A 26,635-nucleotide genomic window follows, 5' to 3' on the forward strand; every position below is an offset into this window, starting at 1 on the left:
GAAGATGGCTGTCGTGTGGGATGTGGCACTGCGTAGTCTGGTGCTACCACATACAGAATTCTGGTTGAAAATGGCTGCTCAGGGATCTGTGCTGGGACCATCATTGTTTATTTCCTGAGGGTGCCATTAGCGAGGTATTCCCCGGGGATGACGAACCTCCATACGTGGCTGCCCTCTCAGGTCATGATCTGGATCTTCCCAAGGCAAGCTGAAACGGGAACAGACTAATGGTGAAAGCCATGCTCTGGGGAGGGGGATGTAAGATTAAAGGCTACTTGAGTAAGGGACCTCCTAGCGCAAACACCTGGATTCCCTTTGTCCCTTCAGGAATACAAAGTGTTTGTGTAGTTCTTAGATGGTGGATGATAATGAGAGAGACATACATGGCTCTTAAGTTAATGAAGTTTTAGATCTAATAACATCTGACTGTGATCAGCTTGCTTATAATAATAGTAATAACAACAAGAACTCAAGAACAATAACTTTAAACGTTAACTGAATGACATTTAACAAAATGTGTGTTTAAATGTCAAAATATTAAAAACTAGATTATAAAAAAGTACTGGGATTATGTATATGATTCTAATGATTTGTTATGGCTATAGCAGTAACTAATACCTAATTAACATTTATTAAATTTGTTATGTTACTGGAAATTACACTTATTAATGTAAATATAAATCCACTTGAAGTTAGAAAACAGAACACGAACACTGACTTATCAATGTGAACACAAACAATTTGATAATAAAAATATACTAATGCTTACAAAACTCATCCTTCTCAGGGTTCACAGTGGATGGTACGACCAATGTCCACTGTTGCCTCTGCACTTAACTTGAGGGCATCACCCGCAGCTGTTGTCTTTATGTCTGGATCCTTGTTTTTACTGGTTTGGTGAGTACAGGTCATTCTAAAGTATGGTCATTTTCGGGGTATTTGACGCCTCTCGCTCAGTCATGATCAATCTGAAAATAATGTACCTTATTAGCAACTGAGAACAAAACTTTTAAAATATGCTTGGTATCTTGTAGGCTGTTCAGAGTGCATTAAAGCTGGCGACTGTGCCAGAATATAGGCGGTTAGTCCAAGAGGATTTTGTGGCAAATGAAGTGGAACGGGGAGAGGTTTGTTTCTGAGAGCCCTTCAGTCTTTCACTGTCATTATCATTCTGCCGCTCCTGCATAATTACTCGTGTGTAATCTGGGGGATAGAAAACAGCCCTATAAATGGCTGCAGTTCCACAGACACGCAGTCTCAACCTGTCGCAAGAATAACTACAGCTCGCCTAACTGTTTACCGACAGTAGAGAAGTGAAGTGTAGATGGTTGCTGGCTGGTGATAATAATGATTTCATTGATGAAGTATGTCCAGCATTTTGATTATACAGTCTCACAAATAATAGAAAGTTATAACATAAGTAAGTACAAGATTGTATATAACATTGTCATGTAAACACATTTCATCATCTGAGATTTGCTTGTAGTCTTAACATGTTAATTTAGTATTTATAAAGTTATATAATTCTTTTTATTGTTGTAAATTATTGTGACAAGTGATGGCACACATGCACGTGCAACAATCTGTTAGATAATAATATTTTTGCAGAACCTGAAAATGGCAGTATGTGCCAAAATATGTTGCTGTGTATTAAATAATTAAGTTTATCTTCTTGTACATGTCTGAGGTCTGACCAATAAAGCATCATTTCATGTGTAAGAAAAAAATATAAGCAATGCCCATTAATATTGTAACTTGCATTGTATATATTTAAGAGAACTTGTGGTAAATTAATGCAGCCAAAATATCATCACTTATGCCATAAACATTTCAGTAACTTCCTCACAAACTCAAAGCATGTACTGAAAGGATCTGACAGTACATTTTGCACGTCTTCCTTAACGCGTTATTGTGATCCTACTGTGTACTTACTGATAATGTTATGACATTTCCTACACAAAAGCTGTTCTGCTAGGGATGTAAATCACACTTTTTACCTACTGAATTTTTAAAATAAATCACCCAGAAACATTGTCAAAAGTCTCCAAATGTGTACTCTCACTATGCTTGATTTTCTTAGTACATAACCGGGAAAAGGTTGAGTTTAGAACTAAAATACTTCGATACCTTATAGTATTATAACTAGAAGAATGGATGTCTCTTGATTTGTAGAACACAAACCCCCCCTTTACCTCCGTTTTATGGGATCCTTCTCTAATACTCTGTTGACAAAATATGCCACATCCAAGGAAAATCTTTCCTGTCTAAATCAGAACACATCTGTGAAAGAGAAGCCAATTCTTGCATCTGGGTTATGCTACATTGTCAACAAATGAAAACAGCAACGGAATTAATGATGCTTCTCAGTCTTAATATGCGACTCCTAACAGAGTAGCGCACAACTAATGAGTTGCTGGTATCAACATTTTACAGATAATACCAATTTTCAGAAAGTATAGACAAAAGAAAAATGGCATACATGCCATTTTCACAAAGATAACATGGTAATCATTTTGGAATCTTTGATAAGATTAACACTATTTTTCCCTCAAACAATTCTGGAGCAAATTTACCTTACTGCTTTTGGGAGCAAATTTCATGGAACATTTATATATATATAAAAATTTGTTTCTAGCTTAAGAAAAACATTAAATTTGGTGGTGAGTTTTAATCCAAAATGTTCCATACATACATACATACACACACACACACACACACACATATATATATATATATATATATATATATATATATATATATGTATATATATGTTGTCACATATCTCAGAAATGTTAACAGATGCAAGTATTAAACTCTCTACACTTTACTACCTAAAGGAGGGCACAGGTATGTATTAATATTGAAGTTGCAGCTTCAGGCACTACTCAGATAATTGAGGTAAAATAAGATGCAATCTTATTATGTTGCAAAAAATTTCAACTTTCATACGCATTTTCTCATAGATACTTGTCATCTAAACCAAAGATATGTTGAAATGTGGCAAAAATATACTCAAAATTCAGCATTACATTCATTCTATACTCTGAAATAATAGCTGTAGTAACGTCTCAGGAGTTTAATGGTTTAATAAATGGTAAGTTTGAGGTCCTGGTATTGCAACTGCATAACTTTATTCAGTTATGAATACATTATAAATAATTCCTTAAAGTATTCTGGTCATAATATATTATAAATGGATGTTATAATTTATCAATGGAATGTATGGGTGGATGTATTTGTATTTTAAGTAAGCCATTATACCATGTGATATCATTATAACAGTATGAATTGCACTTGTATTATTCCGACTTATTACACATCGTACTACCATCCAACTAACTTAGAGATCCACATAATTTAATAAAAATGTATGCAAGTAATCTAATGATGTGTACGTTGCTGATGCAGTATTTTAACAGTTTATGAGGTATTTGAAGTTGATGACTTGTAGATCTGCATTAGCAGCCAGCATTTACAATTCTCATGGTTTGGTGTCTTTCATTGAATGATACACTTTTTGAGGTTATGCAACAAAACGTTTTTCTTTTTATTTTTGGACTGTCTCCACTCAGTTTTGCAGATGGTGTGTCAATTATTGATATTAACTGTCTACAGCATACATAAAATGTTTAATTAGTTCTAATGCAAACGAAAAGTTCAAAGTACATTACTACCTCCTTCAATTTGGTAATTGGGTTATGGAAGTTATTTGTACTCCCACAGGCAAGATATTTCCAAAATGCATGCTTATATATGCAGCAACAAGCAGTGCAATAAGTACTTGTCAAGAAATTCACATCAAATCAAAACTCACGTTACTTTAAATTTTGGGGCAATTATCAGAAAAAACAACCTACCATCTGTTCAAATCGATAATCAGAATTGAGTTCTTACATGATAATTCAATTCAATTCATTTATTAAAGTGCTTAACAACAGCCAGAAAGGCCAATAACAGCCAAGCACTAACAATAATAATAATAATACTTTATTTCCTGTAGATCAAAATACATTGATATAGGATATGTCAATTTATATGATGCATTATCAAAATACAATAATGATTATGATATAATCCCATTGGAGATATAGCATTATACACATTAGATTATTAGTATTATGTAGGGAGGAAAGTATTCAAAAATTTTTAATAAAGAACAGGGAAATAATTAAAGTAAAAAGTACTAACTTCCTGGGAGTTGTGATTGATTGCACCCTGAGTTGGGAAGTACATATTGAAAGAATGTGTAGTAGAATTGGTCGTAACCTATTTATAATTAAGAGACTCTCTAAAAAACTTAGTCTAAATGAAAGAAGAATGTTGTATTATGGTTTGATTTATCCCTTTTTGTCTTACAGAATCGTCGTATGGGCACAGAGTGCCAAAGTACTCACTCGACGAATTTTTACTCTTCAAAAAAGGTCAATAAGGTACACAGCAGGTTTAAAACCAATGGAATCGTGCAGAGATAGTTTTAGGAATTTAAACATATTAACAGTATACTCGTTATACATTCAAGAAACCATTTTATATGCAAAAGAAAAGTGTGTCTGCACTGTAAACAAACAAGTACATACATATAACACAAGAAATAAAAATGACTATCATAAATATGTACATAAGTTAGAACTTTATAATAGCAAACCGTCAGTAGCAGGTTGTTTCTTCTATGTTCAGAAATGGCCAAGATATCTGGTGTGGTAGTTTGGAGGAATGCTGTAAATAGCTCAGTTTTATTTCTGAGATACTGTGCATTTTGATGTATTATTTTAAATTGTTGGCTGGGTAGTTTTTTTTATTTTGTAATGACTGGAACCATTGTGGTCCAGTCTTTTTTATTAGTTTCCCTGACTTAAAAAACCTAAGGCTATCACTTCAGAGTTGATTTCTCTATTATTACCTATTATTTTACTTATTTCTTGAGTGACATACTCTTTACCTACTCTATTTACATACTGTCCATGCCTTGTATGATAAGCTCTACTTATATTGCTTAAGTCCATCACTTTTACATTTCTAAATCTTTTACATAGCTTGTTTATGTCCATATTTGCTTTCATAACTTCCTTATTGACTACTGATTCTTTTATTAAATCATGCCTAATTGGTATATTACAAACCACAACATTCGTACTGGTTAGTGCAGCAAGTGTTCTCTTTATAGTATTTATACAATTCTTTGTCTTATTTCTAGCAATCTCATTGGCACTTCCCATAATGACTACACGGTCCTGAGAGCCTAATGATGAACAATCTCTTAAACAATTCTTCAATACACCTTTTATCTTAGCACTAGGCCTCACTTCACCATACACTGAGACATCAACATTGTTTTTACTGAGTGACTTGGTATATCACGACCGTAGCTATCACTGTAGAACATCAGTTTATTTTTATTTTTCAAAGCATTTACCTTTGGGCAACTTGAAGCTTTACTAGACTGAGTCTCATCAGCAACTTCATTTAGTGCACTAAATTTGTTTCTCATTGGAACTAGAAACGGTTGAGTAGCCTGTTTCCTTCTTTACTCATTTCCTTTTGCTGCATAACGCCAGCCAATTTCATTTACTTCCTTTACTTGAAAATGCGTATCTTGTATTATTTCATTCTGCAGAACAGATATTATTTCACGCAAAGACGATATTCTCCTGCATGCTTAAAATTGTATAATCAATTTTTCAGTTAACATAATCCCACAAGAACCTTTTTCTTGTGAATTTACACTGCTATATAAAGTTATGAATTAAACACAAAATATAAACAAAGTCTGAAGTTTCCTGATGATGGTGTATTAAAATATGTAAAATTATTCTTTTTCACTTACTCCATCATCAAAATTATAAACTAAACAATTTTGGAAACTGGATTCTGCTTCTGCCATCAGATACAAAAGCAAAAGGGGATAGAAATCCTATCTGTTGGCCCTCCTACCTAAGACCTGCTCCAGACTAGCAAAAAAAGAATTATATCCTCCCTCTTCATTACTGGAAGATTAGAGAAGAATTCAGCTTCCAGACACTCCGGTCTTAGTATTTAATAATTCAGAAGATGGACAATGTGCGAAAGGGCAATTCTGCACATTATAATGCACCATCACCAGAATACTTCAGACGCTGATTAGATTTCGTGTTTTATATTCAGAGTCCTGTAAAACAGTGTGAAATCACAAGAAAAGTGGTTCTTGCAGGGTTACATTAAATAATATGAAATTTAATACAGATGAAAGAAAACACTGTCCTGATTGAAAGTTACATTCTTCTATCATTCAAGGTTCAGACACAGCCATGTGCACCAGTCTGGCCTCTGACAAACCCCCACGCCCAAAGCACACATCTACTGTAACAGCTAACCCTTTGAAAGTGTGACAGAGTTAAAATATTTGGGATCAGCAATAACAAAAGAAAATGATATTCACAAGGAAATTAGGAGTGAGATTGGATTCCAGAAATGCTTGCTACTTCTCAGTTCAAAATATTTTGTCTTCGTGTTTTATTTCTAAGAACATAAAGATTAATATATATATATATATATATTGTCTTGTATCGGTGCAAAACCATGGTCTCTCACTCGGAGGGAGGAACATAGATTGCAGGTGTATGAGAAGAGGGTGTTGATGAGGATAATTGGGCCTAGGATAGAAACGGATAGGGCATAGTGAAAACTGCATAATAATGGGCTTAAAAATTTGTAAGGTGAAAGTCTGTTTGTGATTTTATTTTGTACAATATGGCACATCACAGAAGAGGTTCAGATATTCCCACACACCTTCCTTGCCAACTAGTCAAGAAGGATAAACATGTATGGATTTATACTGACACGAAAATTTTTAAATAGAAGACTATAAAACTGGAGCATTCTTGAGTCTAATGAAGGGAGAGTGGAAAAAAGAGAAATGAAAAAAATCTGGTCATGCTATCCGTTTCCAAAATGTCGGCTTGAAATTGCTGCATTCTGCATAAATGTCACTATAGATTTTAAACTTTCACATTCAATACACATCAGATGTAATTTGTAGTAGGCCATTTGTAACAAATACTGAGTCTGTGATTCTAACAAGTTTTCTCTGTCTGTAAAGGAACAAAGATTCCAGTACGCAATATATTTTGTATTATTAACAATGTAAAATTAAATCTGGGCGCATTTCAAACACTCATCATCTTCAGGCGCTTATGGAAATATTTTTTTGTTGTGAAACAGAGTTATATGCAACTTTCCATTGTCTAGAATTTTGCATTACAATAATTTAAAAAGTAAGTTTAAAATTGCAATCTGTGGTGTGACAATATTATAAATGTATTCACATGAAGGCATGCACAATTGTTGGCACTCTGGGACACAATAAGTGTGTACACATTTCTTGGTGTCTTCTTGGGCATGAGAGACAGTCTGCAGGACACACGTCCAACATTACAGTCTCCATTGCAACACAATACACACACACAGCTGACATCCTTCAGATGGCGATTCCTGGAAACACACTACAAAATGAATACACACATATTGTGCTGCAGATTATTATTTTAATATGGTCTATAGGTAAAATACATTATAAATTTATGCAGTACTGAAATGTAAGAAATGTGTAATATTTACAAGAAGTATTTCTATATAATTTACATCAAAGTATGGTATAACCTTATTGCCTGACTCATTATTTGGAGAGGGATTTACTTGTAGGCTTGTAGCACCAATAGTATTGGTATTTGTAAATTGAACGTCACTCCTTTTTCATATCTAGTGTTTCCATTGTTTGCCTCATCACAAGTATTTGGTCATGATGCATCATGTTTAATATTTTCATTATTTCTTTCTGCATTTACATCTTTCTTACTTAAGGGTTCTTCAGAACGCTCAGCCCATATCTAGAGGGCACGAGAATACCATCTATTTAATTAAGTTGGTTAATACCTTCCTGTCCTGATGGTTTCCAGGTACCTTTGTAAATAAACTTATGGTAAAACCAGGTACTCATAACCATTAAGTTATTCATTTAGGCAAACTGAACTAATCGATTGCCATTAACACTAGTTTCATCACATATAGTCTATTTACCCTTAACTTGTATTACAAAAATAATAGTTCTCTGTTAATTTGGTGCTAAGTTTCACAAAAGTGTCATTTTTTAAATACAGACAGAAGTATGTTGGCTCAATTTAATCGTTGACTCTGTTCTGCTTGTGTTCTAGTACAGATACTGTGACAATGGAAAACTTAGATGCCTTTATCAACAGCATCCTGGATGATGAAGGTAAGACCTCTCTCCTCCCAAGAAAGTGAAGATTTTGATGTGTTTCCTCTGCTGTCATTTTCATATTTTAACTTTGCTGTCTTATAAACAGCAATTATTGAAAATGTTTTATTATTTGGGCTCCTCTTTAGGACATGTTGGATTGTTCGGAAAATTTGTGCAAGTGCCTTCAGTACAAAAGTTGATCAAAATTACTCCATTGGTTTCCAAGTCATAAAAAGACAGCATGAGTCAACCTTGTGGTCCATTTATCTCTACAACTACTTGGCAATTTATGTTCAACATCCTGCCTGAGAAACAATTTCAATCCTGTAAAATATCCATTATATTTGCCTATTTTTTACAAGAAATTTAATGTGCAGAAAATTTGAAAAATCCCTGATATCAAATTTAATGGAGATCCATTCAGCTGTTCCAAAAGATGCTTATGAAAAGTCATGAGAAAGCAGTTTTACAACTTTAGTGGTTGGTCACGTTAAAAGGCAGCTTTACAATAAAGTGAACATGCTCTCTGTGGTCAGCTTCAGATTTAATTCAAGTGTTATTGTGAATTTGAGCCCTTAATGACAATTTAATTTTTTCTTCTTCTTAATTTCCTATCTTTCACCAGGAGACTTAATGTTAATGTAAATATTATAGGCAGATGTGCTCAGAAGGAGATTGCATTAAAGTGGTTTAATTTATTCAAGGTATGCAACTTGTACATCAATTTTTTTCTCACATTCTATATACATAAGCCTATTCCCTAAATATTTTGGGACTCCTATCTCCATAATGTGACCTTAAATTAAAATGAGTTGAGATTGCATTAGTATAATAAAAGTATGATTTATGACTTTCATAAGACTTTTGACAGAAGGGTTGATCCATAAGTTATTACATAAAATTTCACTCATCTCTTAGGTCAAATTTCTACCAAGAAACGAAAACAAGTTAGTTGGAAGGAAAAATTAGCAAGAACTGTTGTTGGGACACTGTTACTTGCATCAGAAACAGCAAAACTAATAAGTTAGTTGCTTTATGGAAATAACTTATCAGATAGACAGAAAATACTGGAATATAAAAACCATGTCGATTCAAATTTGTAAATGTTTGCATTAAATGTATTTTAGTTACACAACTCTTGAAAAGCTTTCTTATAAATCAAGAACAGTTGGTCAACTAACTCTTATGGAATCAAAATGTTTGTTACCGTTTACCAAGAGCCCACCCCTGGACAGTAATGTGAGCCAGACAAATTCAGTAATACTATTTATGATCCATTTTCATTATCCTCCCATGCATGCTTGAGACTTCAACGAGGTCACTTTCCTTAAGGTTTTCTAACTAAAATTGCATGTATTTGTGCATTTCGCATCTCTACCATTGCCTGTACTATCAATTTTTGGACAGGATGAGGCAAAATACATTCAAAAAATCTTATGATAAGATGATTAGCTCACACCAACATCCATTATGTTCTGTTCTTTAAACAATACTATAAATGGGCACTACTAGAAAACATTTAATTTTGTAAAAATTCTGTTGTGACACCATTAACTGCTTCTTTAATATTTCATTACCTACTAATATTAAGTTGGCCTAATTTAGACACAGATATTATTACAGTAGGATAGTGTCTGAACTGTCATATATTAATCCTCTTTATCATCAATGTGTGCATCTACAGACCACCAATGCCAGTCCTTGCCAGAGCTACGAGGCCAAATGAATGTGGCTCTTCTCATCTATGAAACAATGCTACACAGTACATGGGAGAAATATAAATATCGCTAGCCATTTGTCGTGTACATTGTGGAGCATACACTAAAGACATAGAAGAACCTTGTACTGTTTCTCTACATCTACAAAATCATCTGGTTGTTGTAACTGATCTGTGGAATTAAATATAGTCAATTCTAATAATCTTAAACACCTAGTAAAAACATTGTGTGATCATTACAGTGACAGATTACAAATGCCCATCCAGTATAAAGTCGAGGACCGCTATTTTTGGCTGCCTATGACTGTTTATTTGCATCTACTTTTATATCTGAGGGCCACATCCTCCTCAATCTTCAACCAGAGGAGGAGTCATATGTGGTGAAAAGGGATCCACCAAATATGTTCATATAGTGCAGTACGTAATGTCAGTAGGACTGCAAGAGAAAATTGGTCTTTTTCTGTAAAATGTCCTCCAAGGAATAATTTTTTCTGAGAACTTTGCGCATCAATCCATGTTTTATTAACTGAATACTACTGGAATAATACTAGAAAATGTATTCAAATGGCTGACGGATACAGAAACTGACCATGTAATGCTGTTCCGTGGTATTGGATATTTTTATTCGTAGTGTCATCTGAAACACAAAACTATGTCTCTTACTCACAGTTCAGATATTCTGTTATATGGATGTTAGTGAAACCTCACCTTCTACACACAACCACATTCAGATATGTTAAAACAGCATATTGTATTACTTACCACGTAATAAATTTATAAAATTGAAGCCAAATATAGTCATTAAAACAAATGTACACATCACCAAAACCACAGGCAGTGCTGTATAACATTCCACATAAGTATGCTTCTTGAACACTTATGTAAGTTACTAGACAGTTCACAATGGTGACAAATTCCATTATCTAATTCCCTTAAACATGCTCGGAGCAGCCTTAGAGTCTCTTATGTCTTTTTTCTTCTTGGCAGGATCAGGAGCAAAACATTTCCACAATCTTAAAGTTTCATCTCCACCAGCAGACAACACTGTGCTTCCATCTGGAGACATAGCAACCTGCAAGACCCGTGCTGTGTGTCCAGTTAATTCAGCAACCTGAAATTAATTTAAGACTTGTTTTAATTAACTTAATCAATGCTCTAATTTTATTGATAAAATTATGCAAGGACTGGTTCTTCAGCTTCAGGGTTTGGCATGGGGCCAATAAACTCTTGCAGTAGCCGCGCGACTGAGGCATCATGCTTTGGACCGGCGATACGGAATGCGTGCTGGTTCGAGTCTCGGGGAAAGAAATTTCTCATGAGATTTTCGACCAGTGTATGGGACCGGAGGCAACACAGCATCGTGAGGAAATTGGGGAGCTTCAATGGGTAGCATAATCTGGTCATGAAAATTAGCAATGGCTGGGGGTTCGTCGTGCTGACCACAAGTCACCCTATATGTGGTAGGATGATCGTTCACCTCTGCTTAGGCATGTGACTGTGAGGCCAGCAGTCAAGCTACTCGGCTTTGGCTCTCAGAGGGCTGTTTCGCCATGGATTATTATAGTAAAATAGAAACTGACTCTGGCTGCAGAAGGTGGTACTGGTATTCGCATTGTGTTAGTATGGTGTTTGGACGACAAGATACAGTCTGGCATTTAGATAAAAACTATTTTATGGAAATACAGTGAAACCTCTATCCATCGTTCCCGGAACTATCGGTTTCCCGGATGCATCGTCCGTTTTGTTCGGTCCCGAATAGATCCCATATAAAATAATGTTACATTTTCCCGCTTCTATCGTTCCTCGAACTATCGTTTTATCGCATCGATCGTTCAAAAATCTTAGTCCCGGCCCACAATTTTCCCGCAATGATCGTTTCTGAGAATTTAAAATGCTGGGTTTTGAGATAAATTATTACCGAAAGACGCACAATGTTTTTGGAATACGCAGTAGCGGTAACCTGTTATATCGCCCAACCAGGACATTCTTTTGGAATGAGGGTCAGCGGTGCAGGGGTGATAGTTGGAGTGAATGGCGGTGCCCATTGTCAGAAATTTTACGATTTTAATTTGGGTGCACTCATATTTCGTTCCAGCGATGCCAGATGGCATGTGCAGTGTGAATTTCTTCACAAATGCTTTTATTATAAGTACAAAGGAAAGGTTGGCGGCACTTTTCATTCTTCTGGTTCATCTCGTTTCCAGCGGTTCAGGGTCTTCTACAGCTACGTTTCGTTGAGTTCGGCAGTAATAGTATTTCCATTCTTCCTGTCATTGTCCGCAAAGGGGGTTGGAGTGGTGAGGAAGAAGAAGACGACGAATGCGAGCCCGAAGCTTTGCCGAGTTTTGCCGAAGCGCACGCTGCATTGGCGAAAATGAAGTCGTTCTTTTATGCGCTTAATATTAGCGAACGTGACGAGGAAAACATTTTGAACGTGGAAAGTGCTCTGTTTGGTCTAAAACGTAAAGTTTCGACAAACCAGTTGTCCATTAAAGACTTTTTTGGTAAAAAGAAGTAACTTTGAAAGATAAACATTGTTTTTTTTTAAATTTTTAATGCTTTCCCGCATCTATCGTTTTCCCGCATTCATCGTTTTTATTTCCCACCCCCGCCGAAAACGATGCATCGAGGTTTCACTGTACTTTATAAATTTGTACAGGGACCACAGAAGTTATTAACTTCTGTGGTCCCTGTACAAATTTAAAATATTCACAAAGTGCAAATATGAAAATCAAAGAGTTTCAATCCAAATTAATTGGCATTTAAGGATCATAATTATTTTGTTAAATAGTAAAATCATGAACTACTATATTAATGGCAGCAGAGATGTGATTTTTAAGAAGCATAGACTGATAAACTAAAAGAGATGGGATAAAAAATAAAAATAAAAAATAAAAGAGAATCTAAGTTAAATGTCATGGAAGAGAAACTAACAAAGAACAGAATTAGATGGTATGGGCAATGGTTTATTAAGAATGAATAATAGACAAATCCCAAAGAAGTCTTTGAACATGAAAGTGAAAGGTAAATGTTCACAATGGAGGCTGTGATTGATGGGAATGACAGGTTAAGAAACACAACGGAGAGAGAAGGAAGGTCAAGAGCAAGAAACATAGAAGTTGTGGGAAGGGAGACACAGATGGCTGGACATGGCCATCAGACTTTAGAGCAGAAATATCTTGGGAGGAAGAAGTACCTTTCCCCCCTAAAACAAAATGGAGACCAAATTGAGAGGCCAGGAAAACCACCCCATTTTCTTCTTTCATTCCCTAAAGCACTGCAGAGTAAAGGTGGTGGGAAGAATATCAAAATAACCATAAATTACAAAGTTTGCCATGACAGTATTGGAAAAACATTTTCTGAGATTTCAGGTTCTCATGTTGGTGCCATGTACTGCGGCATAAGTATGTATACTGACCCATGACTTTTGGTTACAAAATGTTTGTTAATGGGTGCCTGACTAGGCATCAGAAACATCATGTTTGTGGTGCTAAACACTAAGTCAGACAGGAAGACAATAATGGACAAAACTTGCTGTTTTCACGAACCTGTTCTACAAGAATTAAATGTCAGCCACAGGATGCTCAAAATGTGAAATAAATCTATCTTCCAACTAACCAATTATATATGTATAATTTTAAAATACATGACATATCCTGAGTGAACTTTTGTAAACATCTCCCAATACAAACTGTACAGAAATAACCAATTCATTTTCAATCACTTCTCTATTAACCTGTTGACGCGGAAGTTTAAATACCCAGCATATACCGCTGTTGTGCTGTTCCGGCGATAGTATTTTTTAAATGCCCGTTTAAATTTTGCTGTAAAATACGTTTTCTTCCATAACTTTTGAACTATATGAGATATAATTATGAATTTTTCACTGAAATCCTCTTAAAATATGGTTTTGTAATCTTACCTTATAAGATGAGCACTCTGTGTGTGACCAATGGGAGCAAGTGGATCAGAAGTTGAGTTTTGTGTGGTAGTCCTTGAAACAGCCATCCATACACAACCCTGCCTCACACTCACTACACCAATAAGTCAAATCTTTCCTTCTCCCGCGTTTCCTGCACACCACACATCTTCTTTGAGGTGTTGCTTTCCTTCCGGTGGCAGGAATACGCTCCGGAAAATGTCTTTCTATCAGTCTTTTAGGTGGCGGCTCAATTGTCGGACGGCCGTGTACAGGACGAGGAACACCAGGACCGTGTTTTTCTACGAGGCCTTGGGCTAATGAAAGTCTGAATTTCAAGGTGTCTAAGGTTTTGGTATGTGGAACAGACCGGTACATGACCATTGCGTTATGTATCGATACATTCAGCAGTCTCTTGAACAATGTCATGTACCACTTCGTTCCTCGTTTTCGTTCCAGCAAGTACGGCTGGAGCATCTGATCTTTCAGATCAACTCCCAGCATGTGTTTATTGTAGTCAAGAACTACCAGAGGCTTTTTCTCTTCTCGCTTGGCTCTGTTGACAGTCACACACATATCATCCTTGTGGTATGTAGAAATCATCGTGACTCTCTTCTTATCTTGCCACGCGAGAACTGACATATCGCCAGAGTGTTGACCACAGCGCTCTCCTTTCTTCAATTTCATATTCTTCACTGAAGGAGGGACATTCTTCCTGTTGGCACGTAAAGTTCCAACACAGTCTGTTCTTTTGGACTTTATAAAACATGCCAAATCCGGTGAATTATAAAAATTGTCCATCCACACTGTGTGTCCACGACCAAGAAGAGGTTCTAGCAGTTTGACTACAATTGCTGCAGTTTTGTTTGTTTCTGCAGTCACAAATTGATTCGACAGTTCCATGTCTTTTCCAGTATAAACCAGAAAAGACCACACATAGCCAGAGCTAGACTCGCAGAGTTCAAACGTTTTGATACCAAATTTTGCAGCCTTGAGGGGTATGTATTGTCTGAAGGACAAACGACCTTTCCATAGAGTCAAGGACTCGTCTATCGAAATGTTCTGGTTCGGAAGATACAAATTTTGAAACTTGTTATTTAGGTGCTGAATGACTGGATAAATTTTGAAAAGTTTGGGAGGTCCTTGATAATCATTTTGCTTACTGTTATCTGCAAAATGCATAAATTTGGTAATTAGCTCTAGTCTTTCCAGAGGTAAAGTTTCAGAAAAAAACGGAGTGTACAGCAGCTGGTTCTTTGCATAATAAGATCTGATTGTAGGCTTTTGAACAATGCCCATCAACATAAATAGAGCCAAAACCACGTAAAGTTCGTCTACTGTGACATCTTGCCACTTCCTAATCCTAGATCGAAATGTGAGAGGATGGGCACTTTTAGAAATTTCTTGCTTAGCATATCTGTTGGTTTCATCTACAATGAGCTGCACAAGAGCTGTATCGAAAATGTTTTCGAATGAACTCACGACATCTAGTTCAGCCGTGTCGAACCGAGGACCATATACATTACAAAATGCTTCTCTTGAAGCAGGAAATGAGTCTATATTTTCCCACATATACTTGCCGGAAACAATACCTGAATTTGCTTCTACAATTTCTTCATGGCTTTCGCCACCACCATTGTCACTCTCATTATCACTAATCGCTAACGTTCCCGGTGTCACCAACTGTGTATAGTCAAAGTCTACACTCTCAGTGTCCGAGCTACTATAATTGTCAATTTCATCGTCCAATAATTCGTCTAGAAGTGATATTTGTTCAGCATCAGATAACACACCACTGCTTGAAGGGTTCTCCATTGTAAAACTGAGGCCAGTCGTCTATTTTTAGACTCCCAGGTAGTCGTTCAAGGGATTGTCAACAAGGTTGCCGGATCTTTGCGCTGGCATTAATCGTTACAAAGTTATGAGCTGAAGAAATTAGGCTTAAAGCCGGGCGTAATATTACGCCCAGCCGCAATCCCGAGCATTTAAAGGCCGGGCGTAATTTTACGCCTCTCGGCGGTGAGGAGTTAACATTTCATCTCACTAAAATTATGATCATTTACCTTTGTCATTGATGGATATTTCCATATAATTAGTTGATTATTTGCAAAACCATGACCTGAGATGAGTTCTTTGTATGTAGCTGACCACTGAAGACCACAAACCTGTAAGCATTTTTTTACAGTGCAAATATTTGCAGTGGATTCAAGGAAGTAACAAAATAAATGTAGTACTCTTCCACTAAATAACCCAGTCCAAGAAGACAAATGACTGACAGATTTAAAAATTCAAGACAATTATGAACTAACAGGTAATAATGTCTAACAAACAGAAGACAGTAGTTGAATATGAAGGTAATGGCCATTTTATTACAAGCTTCAACAAGATAATCATGCAGTAGTTAGGCAACAGTCCACACATTTCAGATGTGTGTAAATTGACAACACAAGTCACGTTACTTATTTGTTATAAAATCTTCTCAAATGATCAGACATGTCAATGTGGAGTGAAAAATCAATGTTTCAGAGACTACCTCTGTCTCCATTATCAGTGTCTCTGACATGCTGGTTTTTGACACAACACTAACATGGCTGCCTAGATTTTTAAATAGAATAATAATTGTTCAACTAATAACTATAGATGTGCTACTGTACCCACAAAACTTAACTTCCTACATTTAACAGTGCATCAGCCTAAGCAGTTATGTATTTTCTATAGTCATGGGGTTATAAATACAGTATCCAGGTCTTACCTGAGACTTAGTGTCGATGGTGTTCAAACAACGACCAGTATTGCAGTTCCAAAAGCGAATGCATCTGTCAGCTGTTCCACCACCGCTTGCCAATATGCTAGGCTGCCATGGGCACCATGCCAGTGCCTTCACAGCTGCTTGATGTGCACTACAAACAAACACACAACAGGAAAATAAACATCTCTCTGTTGGAATGGAATGTCACAATTTTTGCAGTGCAATTCTATTAAACTGAAAACGTGTTTGTCATTCCCTTGTGAAAATCATTTTTGTGACTAGAGCAATGATGGAGATGGTCCCTGAAACACTGGTGATTTTTAACCAACTGATACGACTGGCAGCCCAAGAATGCTTGAGTAAAATACAATCAAGTTTGCAATATCAGAACAGTTTCAAGATCCAATATACATATATAGGTACTCAGAGGCTTCAATCACATTTTATTTTTTTCATGGAATTAATTTGATAGAGTACAACATCCTCTCATTTCACAAATAGGAAACTGCATCATCAAGTATTGACTTACCTGAGAGAGTATAATGGCTGGGGTTGTGAGAAAGCCTGTCCTGCCACAACTGGCCATATGTAAAGCATATTGTCATTTCCTCCACTGGCTAGGTATCTGCCATCTGGAGACCACTTTAGTCCACAAACCTGAAAACAGTGAAGTTATCAATAACACATCTAATATAAATGACGTTATGGCCGTGGGAGTTTTCTCAAGAGACTGCATGCATGTAAATATTTTAATCTAAAACCAGAGGGTAAAGAGGGATGGGAGAGGGGAAAAATGCACATTTGTCAACATGACATAGCATTTTAGTAACACTTATCTGAAACAATGCCTATTTGTAGTGGTCTGAAATCAGGGGATGCTTTAACACTACTGCTTTGCAGCTTCACTTTAACTGCAAGGAATGAGGAAGGAAGATGGACAGTCTGGGCTGATAGGAAACAAGGAGCTAGAGAGATTATAAGTAGCCCTTTCAGGGCTCTTTTCAATAGGCCTGGACCATTTCCATCTCTCTTCTTCATTCCTGGTCTCTCACTGGACAATCACCATGGCCCAGTCCTTTTCCTGAACCTATATAAACTGACCACTTCCCAACACTTCTCACTTCAGCCTTTGGGTTGGAGACAGTACGTTCCTCTGAAACACTGCTAACTGTCTACAAGTTCACACTGTCACAGCCCAGAAAACCCCCATGATCAGATATGTAGGGGCCTGTCTCTGCAAGTGGTATGAGAGGTTACTAATTTCTTGAGATGAAGTATAGTGCAAGGTTTCTTGCAGCGACTCCAAGTGAATAAAGTATCTTCATCTTGTGTATATATCAAGTGTTACTGTAAGAATGAACTTTTGATTTGTGGAAGGTGTGTCAAGATTTGTAGCATCAGTGTTCCTTCCCAATACTATAATCTTTTCCTGTATGTTGATGTGAATTCTGCCACTACCCTGAACACAAACTCAGGTCCCTGCAGTTAACTGCGTAAGTTATGGCATGACCTTTGGTAGAGAGATGAAGCACATGGTGTGGTAAGGAGGGACAGCAGACCAGGGTAATGTTAAAACTTGCCTACATAATGTTTGTAGTTTGTCAGCAGAGGTGATTAAATGGTGGGTAGTAGACCTTCATTTAGTGTTGTGGGAATGAATCTGTCCGTAAACATGCCAATGGATTCTGCATAGTTAGCGCAAACTATTGGCTCCATCCTCCAGGAGTTCTCTATGCATGGTTTCTCACCTCTTGTGTATGAGAAGACAACTCAGCCACACTGTGATCTCTCTGTCGAACATCATGATGAATGATCCGACCACTACGAGAACCACTGCTCAGGATGTAGGAATTCCATGACAGAGAGCTAACACGTGCTGAGTGACCGCTCATGATACGCACTCGTGTCATGTTGCTGCAATCCCACAACTTTAAAAGCAAAACAATTCGATTAATCATTTTGGGTATTCTAACATTACAAAACAATGAGAACAAAATTTTTTTTATTAAAATGTCATGAAATGAAAGAAGAACATAAAAGTCTTTTTGAATGGGACAGCAGATAAAGGAATACATAGGGCACCAAACATTTACAATTTCTGTACTACTATGACTACCACTATCATTATTATTTATTATTTTCAAACCACATGACCACAAACCAGGCTCAAATCTCATCATCTTGTTGCTGTTGTTGTTTTCTAATTACTACTGATCTCACACAGTCCACGAAGTGTGAACTTATTGTTTACTACAGTAATACCGTTCACATAAATAGTTAAGAAAAAGAAAAGTACTTTCAAGAATAAATATCCATATAAACTACTAGCAAATGTATTCTTCACACTGTGACTGTGTTCAATGAGAAGATGCTACATGGTATTTGATAACTGTCACTTTGAACCTTGCTCTGCTCTTCAACCACATTATTTAAAATACATTTTTACCATCTGATTGTTCCTTCTATCAATAACACCACCATATTTATATGAATATAAGCTATATGAATACCTAAGTCACACCTGACTTTCAATAAGAAATTAAATAAGATATAATTTCCAAGCTGCATCAAAACTTTTAAATTAATTTTCCCTTAGGTACCAGTAATTTTTCTTTTTTAGAAAAACAAAGGGTGTCAGTTTCTCCAAGCAACTAGAATGGACAGCATTACTGTTATTCTAAGTTTCTCATAACCAATACACATTTTGAATGTTTAACATCAATAATGTCAAGTTGGTAGTCATATCAAAGAATATAGGTGTTTCATCTACATTTCCCACTAAAATTGAAGTAACATCTAACAATTTACATGCTAATATACTTTTTGGGTAACATAACAAACCTGTATAACTCCCATACTTGTTCCCACAGCAAGACAATTTCCATCTTGTATCCAACTCAGAGAACATACTAAATCACTCCCTTCCAGACTGAGCAACTTCTGAATATCACCAGTACCAGCATTCCACAGATACACACTGGTGTTAAGAGCAACTGCCAGAATGTTGTTAGGACTCCAATCAATCAGGTTCAAATCTGAAATAATGACAATTACAATAAAATTTATGACTCAAATTAGAACAAAATTTTTAAAGCACAGTATATTATGCATAACCAGAAACTGTGCAGCGTAAAAATACATTATCTTTTTCCAAAAAGCCTCAAACTTTAATGGGTTATCTCAGATTCAGATAGAACTAATTATGTCCACTGAAGGACATTCTCTGTATGAACACACACATACAGAGAAAAATAAAAACAATGGAGATATGTATGAGGTAAAATACATTTTAAAATGTAACAGAACAAGATATTTTCTTCTCTGACCTGTAAGTGATCAAAATTCAAGAACAATATGTACATATACTCTGACTGCAAAAACTTGTAAGGTGAACCAGATTCAACACATTGCATGAGTGTTGTCCATTATACTTTAAGTCATTTATACAGGGTTTGTGCATACAATATAATGAAAACTGCATTGCACAAATGTTCACTATGTGGATAAAATCGCCAGATTATTGCCTAGGGTTTCTTGAAATAAACTGCACTGAAGTGCTGATTTGTTATGGTAATATTATAAATAAATATATCCACTAAAACCACCATAAGTGGCACCAAGGGTTTTCTTCAAATAAGTTGCATGAAATAATGAAACTCCTTCAATCTTGTGTAAATGCCCTTAATTGACACATAAGGATTAATCTATACAAACCCTGACTTCCAAAATATTCTCTTCAACCAGAAATAAAAAGGCCTTCAATTATAACCTAATATCAATGGATTAAAATCAGCAACATAACTGCAACAAACAAAACAAACTCTGCAGTGTATAATGTCACCTTTCAGAAAAACACTGCCGAAAGGCTGGAACACCTTCAACATTCGATACAATTTATTCCCAAAAACCAAAATCATGCTATTACTCAGAATAAAATAATGTTCATTCATAGATAAGGCTTTGGTCTTGCTTCCATCATATTTATGAACCAATTACAAGCATTAGCTGTCTGCTTTATTATTACATAGGTAATTGAGATGAGCGAAGAAAAATTTACCAGCTTCTCCCTGCTCTAAGTCAATTGTTTTTAAACTTCTCTTTGAGGCAACCATTAAGTGTTATAGTCAAAACAAATCACTTGCGCTTGGCACATGAAAGAGGCCTGCGTTCCACTCTAAACCTAAAGTTTGAGTCTTGATTGTTGGGCTTTCAGACCTTGTCCATTGACCCATTTAGGGGCTTAATCATTACAAACATCTGAATTTGATTTCTTACAAGATACATAAATACCAACACCAACTTACAATAGTCATCCACAATCTCAGGAGCATCAAGAATTCGGTCTGGAGTTTGTGGTATATATCGAGTTGAACTTTTTGTTGATGCTGGTGCCTTGGAATTGCTATACACGACTTTCAAAGGATTCAAAAATCCCTGCATTGAACATACATAAAAGAGTTTATAGTACAATGGCATGAAAAAATTTCCAAGCAGAATTCAATATTATAACTATTTATAAGCTTAACAAATTGATTACAAAAAATACATAAAAAATATTCAAATAGTTGTGTGTGCTCCAAAATGTAAAATGGGCACAGCATAAACAATTTTTATTTTGGTCACACATATTGACAGAATATCAAGACAAATTGATTTCTTGGAAAAACTACATCTAATAAAATACAGTCAAACCTCGGTTCACGAACTTAATTCGTTCCTGAAGGTCGTTCGTAAACCGAAACTATTTTCCCCGTAGGAATTAATGTAAAATAGATTATTCCGTTCATGGACCCCAGATGATTGCTTATTTAAAATTTTACAACAGTACTTTAACACAAAATCAATGGAAACCATTAAATCTATCACAAAAAGATAAACACAACACTAAGCAGATCAAATATAGACGAAAACTTAATTTAGTTTTACCGTACCTGTATGGAGGAGAGTTGACGGCGTAAGTGGAAGGTGGTGAGGAAGTGAAATGTTATTGTTTGGAAGGGGATTCTTTTTCTTTTTTCTGTCTCTTTGGCACCACTCGATTCTGCATCAGGCTCACTGGGCCTCTGTCTCACTAAAAAGTTTTCCAGTGTGATTTGTTTTTGTATACGTTTTAAAATGTTTCTAAAGTGACACATGGCATTATCATTGAAAATGTTTATGCTGCGGCTTGCTACTGCTACACGAACACCATTTTCATGTTTGGCTATGATTTCTTTCTTAACATCTATCATGATATTGGTATTTTTTCTTTTCACTTTGCTGCTATCATTGTCTTTCTTTATGCTGGATCATTCTTCTACGAATACTGCCAACGCTGATATTCCCAGCTTATCGCTCCACGATGTTGACGGCTTGCGTGTTCGTGACTCGAGACACAGTACGTCATCCGAGACGCTTTGTGTTCGGAAACTGAATTGTTCGTGATCCGAGGTTTGACTGTATTTAGAAACAGTTTTAAAATCAGATTATAAATTGTAGTTATAGCAGAACTTCTCAAGTGATTTACAAGATGCCTATTAATTTTCAGAACACATTGTTCAAATAACAGCTACTTTTAAAACACAGGAGTTGGAACATTTATATTACAGGGTGAACAAAACTTTTTAAATAGAAGCTAAATTATACTTTTGGTTACTCTCCACATGCAGCAAAGAAACATTCTGCAGGCAATTACACGAAGGAAAGCTAACTGGCTGGGACATATTATGAGAAGGAATGGGTTACTGAGTGATATCATCGAAGGCCAGGTTGAAGGAAAGCGAGGACTGGGAAGAAGACTGATACAGCTAACCGAAGATCTGAAACAAGGAAAGAAGATGAAGTTCCAGGAATTAAAATGAGAAGCTGAGAATAGGGAAAACTGGAGAGCTCTTTTTGGGCAGAGCAATGGACCTGTCGTAAGACAAAACACTGAATAATAATAACCACATGCAGCTCTAAAATATTTCAATGTTAAGACATTAAGTTGTTTAATTTTAACTTGTAGGTGCTAAATTCTTGTTAATGAATGCAGAAGTTCTCTGGCTAACAAAAAACTGATTTAAAAATAAATACTGATAAAACTAAACACATGAGCAATCTAGCCCTATAAAACAAGCAACAAATCACCTGAAAATGTTTCAGAATTGAAGTATCTGTAACCAACACACAAATATGAGATTCCTAATACAAATAAGAAAATGTTATGTGTTATTTGCAGTGTCCAACATGTTACTTTGGGTTTTACTGTATGTGCTGATGTTCCACACTGTAACACTAATTCTCTCAGTTGGAAGCAGTAAGATTAACAATCGTTGTGTTGAGGCAATCAACTAAGATATACCTGTTGTACCACAATGAAACAGAAAAATAGAATCCTTACATCAGGCCCTCCTGGTGCTTTGTTCTTGTATGACAGAATCCTCATTTTATTAACATCTCCACCATAAAGATTCTCTGACATGAAGCGCTGGAATTCTTTCTGTGAAGGGTTTATCAATTCATCATCTGGTTGTTGTTCCTGGGTCACCTGACAAGGAATCACATCAACTTCATATAAATTCAATTTAGTTAAAGTTACATTATAAATATAAAATAACAATTAACTCTCCACAGGCAAATTTGGACCCCCCCCCACCAAGTTCGAACCCAATTTTTATTTGTTATTCTGACACACACACAGACATGAATAATGAAAGTAACTTTTGTAGGTAGTTACCCACTTCTCAAAGCAATGCATCATGACACATTCCTCAAAATTGCTTGTAACCACCTACAAGACAACATTTTAAACAGTGCCTATATACTACAGAAATACCAGCAAACATCACTTGTTTAGTGACTCAACACAGACACAAAAACACAGTTCTCAAAAATTTCCCATATCATGACGTAATCTCTCAAGGTCCACAACCATTACAACCTGCATGTTTCATAAACACCAATAAATTTATTACCTTATAATGTGCAAGTTCAAAATTGGTTGCACACCTAACAGGAATAAATCGATCACCACCGATCGGAGTCTTGGATCTTTTGCCTGATGATGGTGTTTTTGAATATGAACAAGCACCTATTAAAATACAGAAAATGGTTAAAATACTATTTAACAATAATATACACATAAACTATAGACTCCCAAATAAAATACGAAAAGACATGAAGCATAAATTTCACTGACACATTTAATATTTATTTTAATTTGTAGTCTATTATGAATCATACAGGAATCACCTTTTATCGGCCACACAAAAACCCACAGCCAATAAACCGGCTTGCCAATTTGTAGATAACACACAACAATCAACTGCATGACCATAATATTTGTCGTACAACTATTAACCCTTTGGCCACTACATGCAGGACATCCCTTGTTAGCACAGACCTTACCTCATAGTTTTGCCCAAGATATTCAATGATGGCAATGGACCCTCCTCTGACTTTATCACCACTGAGTCTCTCTAATACAAAATGTCATTTTCCATGATCTTTATTTTTACTTGATACTATATTCACGGTCCGGCTCCTATAAACCTAGCCCCATCCACCCAAATTGCATATTCATTGCCCTGATGAAACGGTAAACATCGACCAGACTACACAGCACAACAACCCAGAAGACAGAAATTTTCATATCACTGCTGTGAAAACCTCAAATCTTACACTACAGACTTGATTGTAAAAGCCTGACTGAGAATCAAACCAGAGTTGCCTGCACCATAGCCAAACAACTGCTACAAACTGAGTTATGGCAGACAATGCAGGGATGCCTTCTACAATAACAGTAAAGCAAGATGAAAATAAAACTGTGTTTTTCAAAGAAATTGTAAAGTATCAACAAATATGTTGGCCAAGAAGTCACAGGAGGGGCCACAGCAATACCGAAAAACAGGGGCCAAAAGTGGTGGGAATCAACTGACCAGATTCCCTTGTAACTTGACTAGAAGGTAGTGCATACAGAGATTATTTTGATATCAATTAGAAACTTCTGAAAACCTTAATTTCATATCATACAAAACTCATGGCCACTCTCTCAGTAATTCAGAGAACGAAGAAAATTTTACTATTGCTAAGGAAAAAGCAGATTTGGACAAAGACTTAAATAAGTTTCTGGTCCTAATTAAACATATACATTACAAGTAATGAACATATTTTATATATATACTTTACCTGGCGATTTCTTAGGTGTTTTTCCAGGTGTTTTCTTTGTAGCAATGGATTCCCCTGTCACATTGCACTTGTTTGGACTCTTCGATAAGGTTGCATTAAATGAAGAGGAAGCTGTTTTCTTGGATTCATTCAGGCTTTTATTGCTAATTAAAAGAAAATTAGTGTCATAATCAAAGTTTAATAAACTGAAATTCCTTACCCTCTTAAGAATTACATGAACAAATTATAAAGATTAAATCAGTTTTGCACTATAGTCAGATTTGTTGAAACATAGGATTCACGCAATATAAAATAAAGCTTAGAATATCTTCATACTGCATGGCACTGAAAGAAACAGCATTAATTTTTTAAAGTTCCATTTAAGCTATAAAACATACTGAAACATTTCCACAGACCACAAGAAACATTGCTTTCAGCCCTGTCACAAAAATAATTAAACAAAACTGCTATCAGCACTGCAAACAATGTTACTGCACACTCACACCATATTCTATGTGTAACTGAACACCACATGAAATTACCATTCATTTGAAAGGTTAATCTTAATAATTCCCATTCTGAGAGATCAGATTACATTTTTATTGCAATGAGGTCATTTTTATAAATGTTATAAATTGCTACAATAAGTTGACTGGGTATGTTACATGCCTTTAAAATTTCCATTAATTTGTTCCTGTTAACTGTGTCATCAGGAAAGCTTGCTTCAGAAATTCTTAATTTGTTTAATAATGAGTCAAACTTTAAATCAACATATTGCCATATATTGATCCTAAATATTCACTTCACAGAAAAGTTTTACATTAATTTATTAGTTTTGCTTGGCTTAATATAATCACAACTTCCTATGACAACTGTTCAGCAATTATTAAATTCAGGATGCCTTCATAAGAAACAGTTTAAATGTGAAATTTCTGAAATCTTCAACTATACTGATTCGTTTAAACCAACTTAAATACCATAAAGAGCAAACCTTAAATCGGGGGCCTCAAGACACTCCTGCCACCGTGGAATCGGACCTTTGGTTATTGGTTCATCCATTCTAACACTGTTCTTTAAATCATTCGCGAAAGCAAACTGCGACATGGTAGAAGGATGTATAGATACAACTGAAAAAAAATGCGAATACTTTAATACATGTTCCATTGTAATTTATACTTCTGACAATATTATCATATCACCATGTATCGTTAATATACATTACCACACTATTTCGATCTGCAGATTTCGAATACGTCCGCAATACGCAGAAAACGAACTCTCAAAGACTAATTTCAAATCTGATACTATTATGTCGATTTCCGCTATACAATGTGACCAACTTATAAGAAATAAATTTTGTTACCTGTGCTGATATCGTACGTGTTTTTGCAAGTATGACCACTAATAATATAGGAGAAGCGCACAGGTGTGCATAAGAAAGTTTTCCTATATCTAGTTCGCAATAATCCTTGCTATATTAATTGATGGATTTGGTTCTGTTTTTACATTTTGTTATGTGGTATCTGTCGCATCGTTGATCACATTCACATTTGGTTCCTGGTTGGTGGTAGAGTTTCGTTTTATAAATCTTGTGATGGTAGCCGTGAACTGGCAAGCTTGTTATTGCGTGACGCATGGTTGGTAAGCCTGTCCATGCACGGTCGGTCATCGCTCTTGTGGTATAGAAATCCTGTCATGTTTCCACTTGTAAGACTTGAGGTTCTCACAGCGGTGAATATGAAGATTTCTGTCTTCTGGGTTATTGCGCTGTGTAGTCTGGTCGATGTTAACCAACGTTTCAGAGGTCATAGTGCCTCCGTCATCAGGGCGATGAATATGCCAATAGGGTGTGAGGAGTTGGATTTTATAGGCAGGGAAGTGAAAGGTGTA

At 35.9% G+C, this 26,635-nt stretch overlaps 1 protein-coding gene and 1 long non-coding RNA gene across 7 annotated transcripts; one reads left to right on the forward strand and one right to left on the reverse strand.

The window, feature by feature from the left end:
* The first annotated feature begins 782 nt into the window (after window positions 1-782).
* Window positions 783-10,053, forward strand: LOC110839289 (uncharacterized). 3 transcript variants are annotated; one of them, XR_015536749.1, is made up of 3 exons: window positions 783-897; window positions 8,187-8,248; window positions 9,918-10,053. It is a non-coding gene; the product is annotated as an uncharacterized LOC110839289 (long non-coding RNA). The 3 variants fall into 3 exon arrangements; XR_015536750.1 differs by lacking the exon at window positions 9,918-10,053 and adding an exon at window positions 4,359-4,421 and having other exon boundaries at window positions 788-897; XR_015536748.1 differs by lacking the exon at window positions 783-897 and adding an exon at window positions 4,297-4,421.
* On the reverse strand, window positions 6,685-26,068 carry LOC110839066 (cell division cycle protein 20 homolog). Of its 4 annotated transcripts, none has more exons than XR_015536746.1 (13): window positions 25,968-26,068; window positions 25,737-25,872; window positions 24,767-24,909; window positions 23,554-23,669; window positions 22,980-23,126; window positions 20,923-21,052; window positions 19,460-19,653; window positions 18,367-18,546; window positions 17,148-17,275; window positions 16,622-16,769; window positions 15,933-16,034; window positions 10,713-11,061; window positions 6,685-7,467 (listed from the first exon to the last, which is right to left on the reverse strand). XR_015536746.1 is itself a non-coding variant. In XM_087354698.1 (12 exons), exons 2-12 carry the CDS (start codon window positions 25,847-25,849, stop codon window positions 10,870-10,872), a joined length of 1,593 nt encoding a protein of 530 aa, XP_087210824.1. In that variant the 5' UTR covers window positions 25,850-25,872; window positions 25,968-26,068; the 3' UTR covers window positions 7,501-10,869. The 4 variants fall into 4 exon arrangements, 2 of the variants coding, with proteins under 2 accessions (XP_087210824.1, XP_087210825.1); XR_015536747.1 differs by having other exon boundaries at window positions 6,685-7,478; XM_087354698.1 differs by lacking the exon at window positions 6,685-7,467 and having other exon boundaries at window positions 7,501-11,061.
* Between the last annotated feature and the right edge of the window lie 567 nt (window positions 26,069-26,635).

This window comes from Zootermopsis nevadensis, unplaced genomic scaffold (genome assembly GCF_977971745.1).
Source record: "Zootermopsis nevadensis isolate Lab colony 2312 unplaced genomic scaffold, Znev_1.0 Znev_ptg000023l, whole genome shotgun sequence".
Taxonomy (NCBI): Eukaryota; Metazoa; Arthropoda; class Insecta; order Blattodea; family Termopsidae; genus Zootermopsis; species Zootermopsis nevadensis.

Bases quoted from the DNA above. Each gene is read 5' to 3' on its own strand.
- LOC110839066 (XM_087354698.1), bottom strand. From the start codon at position 25,849: ATGTCGCAGTTTGCTTTCGCGAATGATTTAAAGAACAGTGTTAGAATG. The intron at 24,910-25,736 runs GTTTGCTCTTTA...TCTTTTAATTAG, and splicing joins CTTGAGGCCCCCGATTTAAG to CAATAAAAGCCTGAATGAAT. The intron at 23,127-23,553 runs GTAATAAATTTA...ATTCCTTGTCAG, and splicing joins TTGAACTTGCACATTATAAG to GTGACCCAGGAACAACAACC.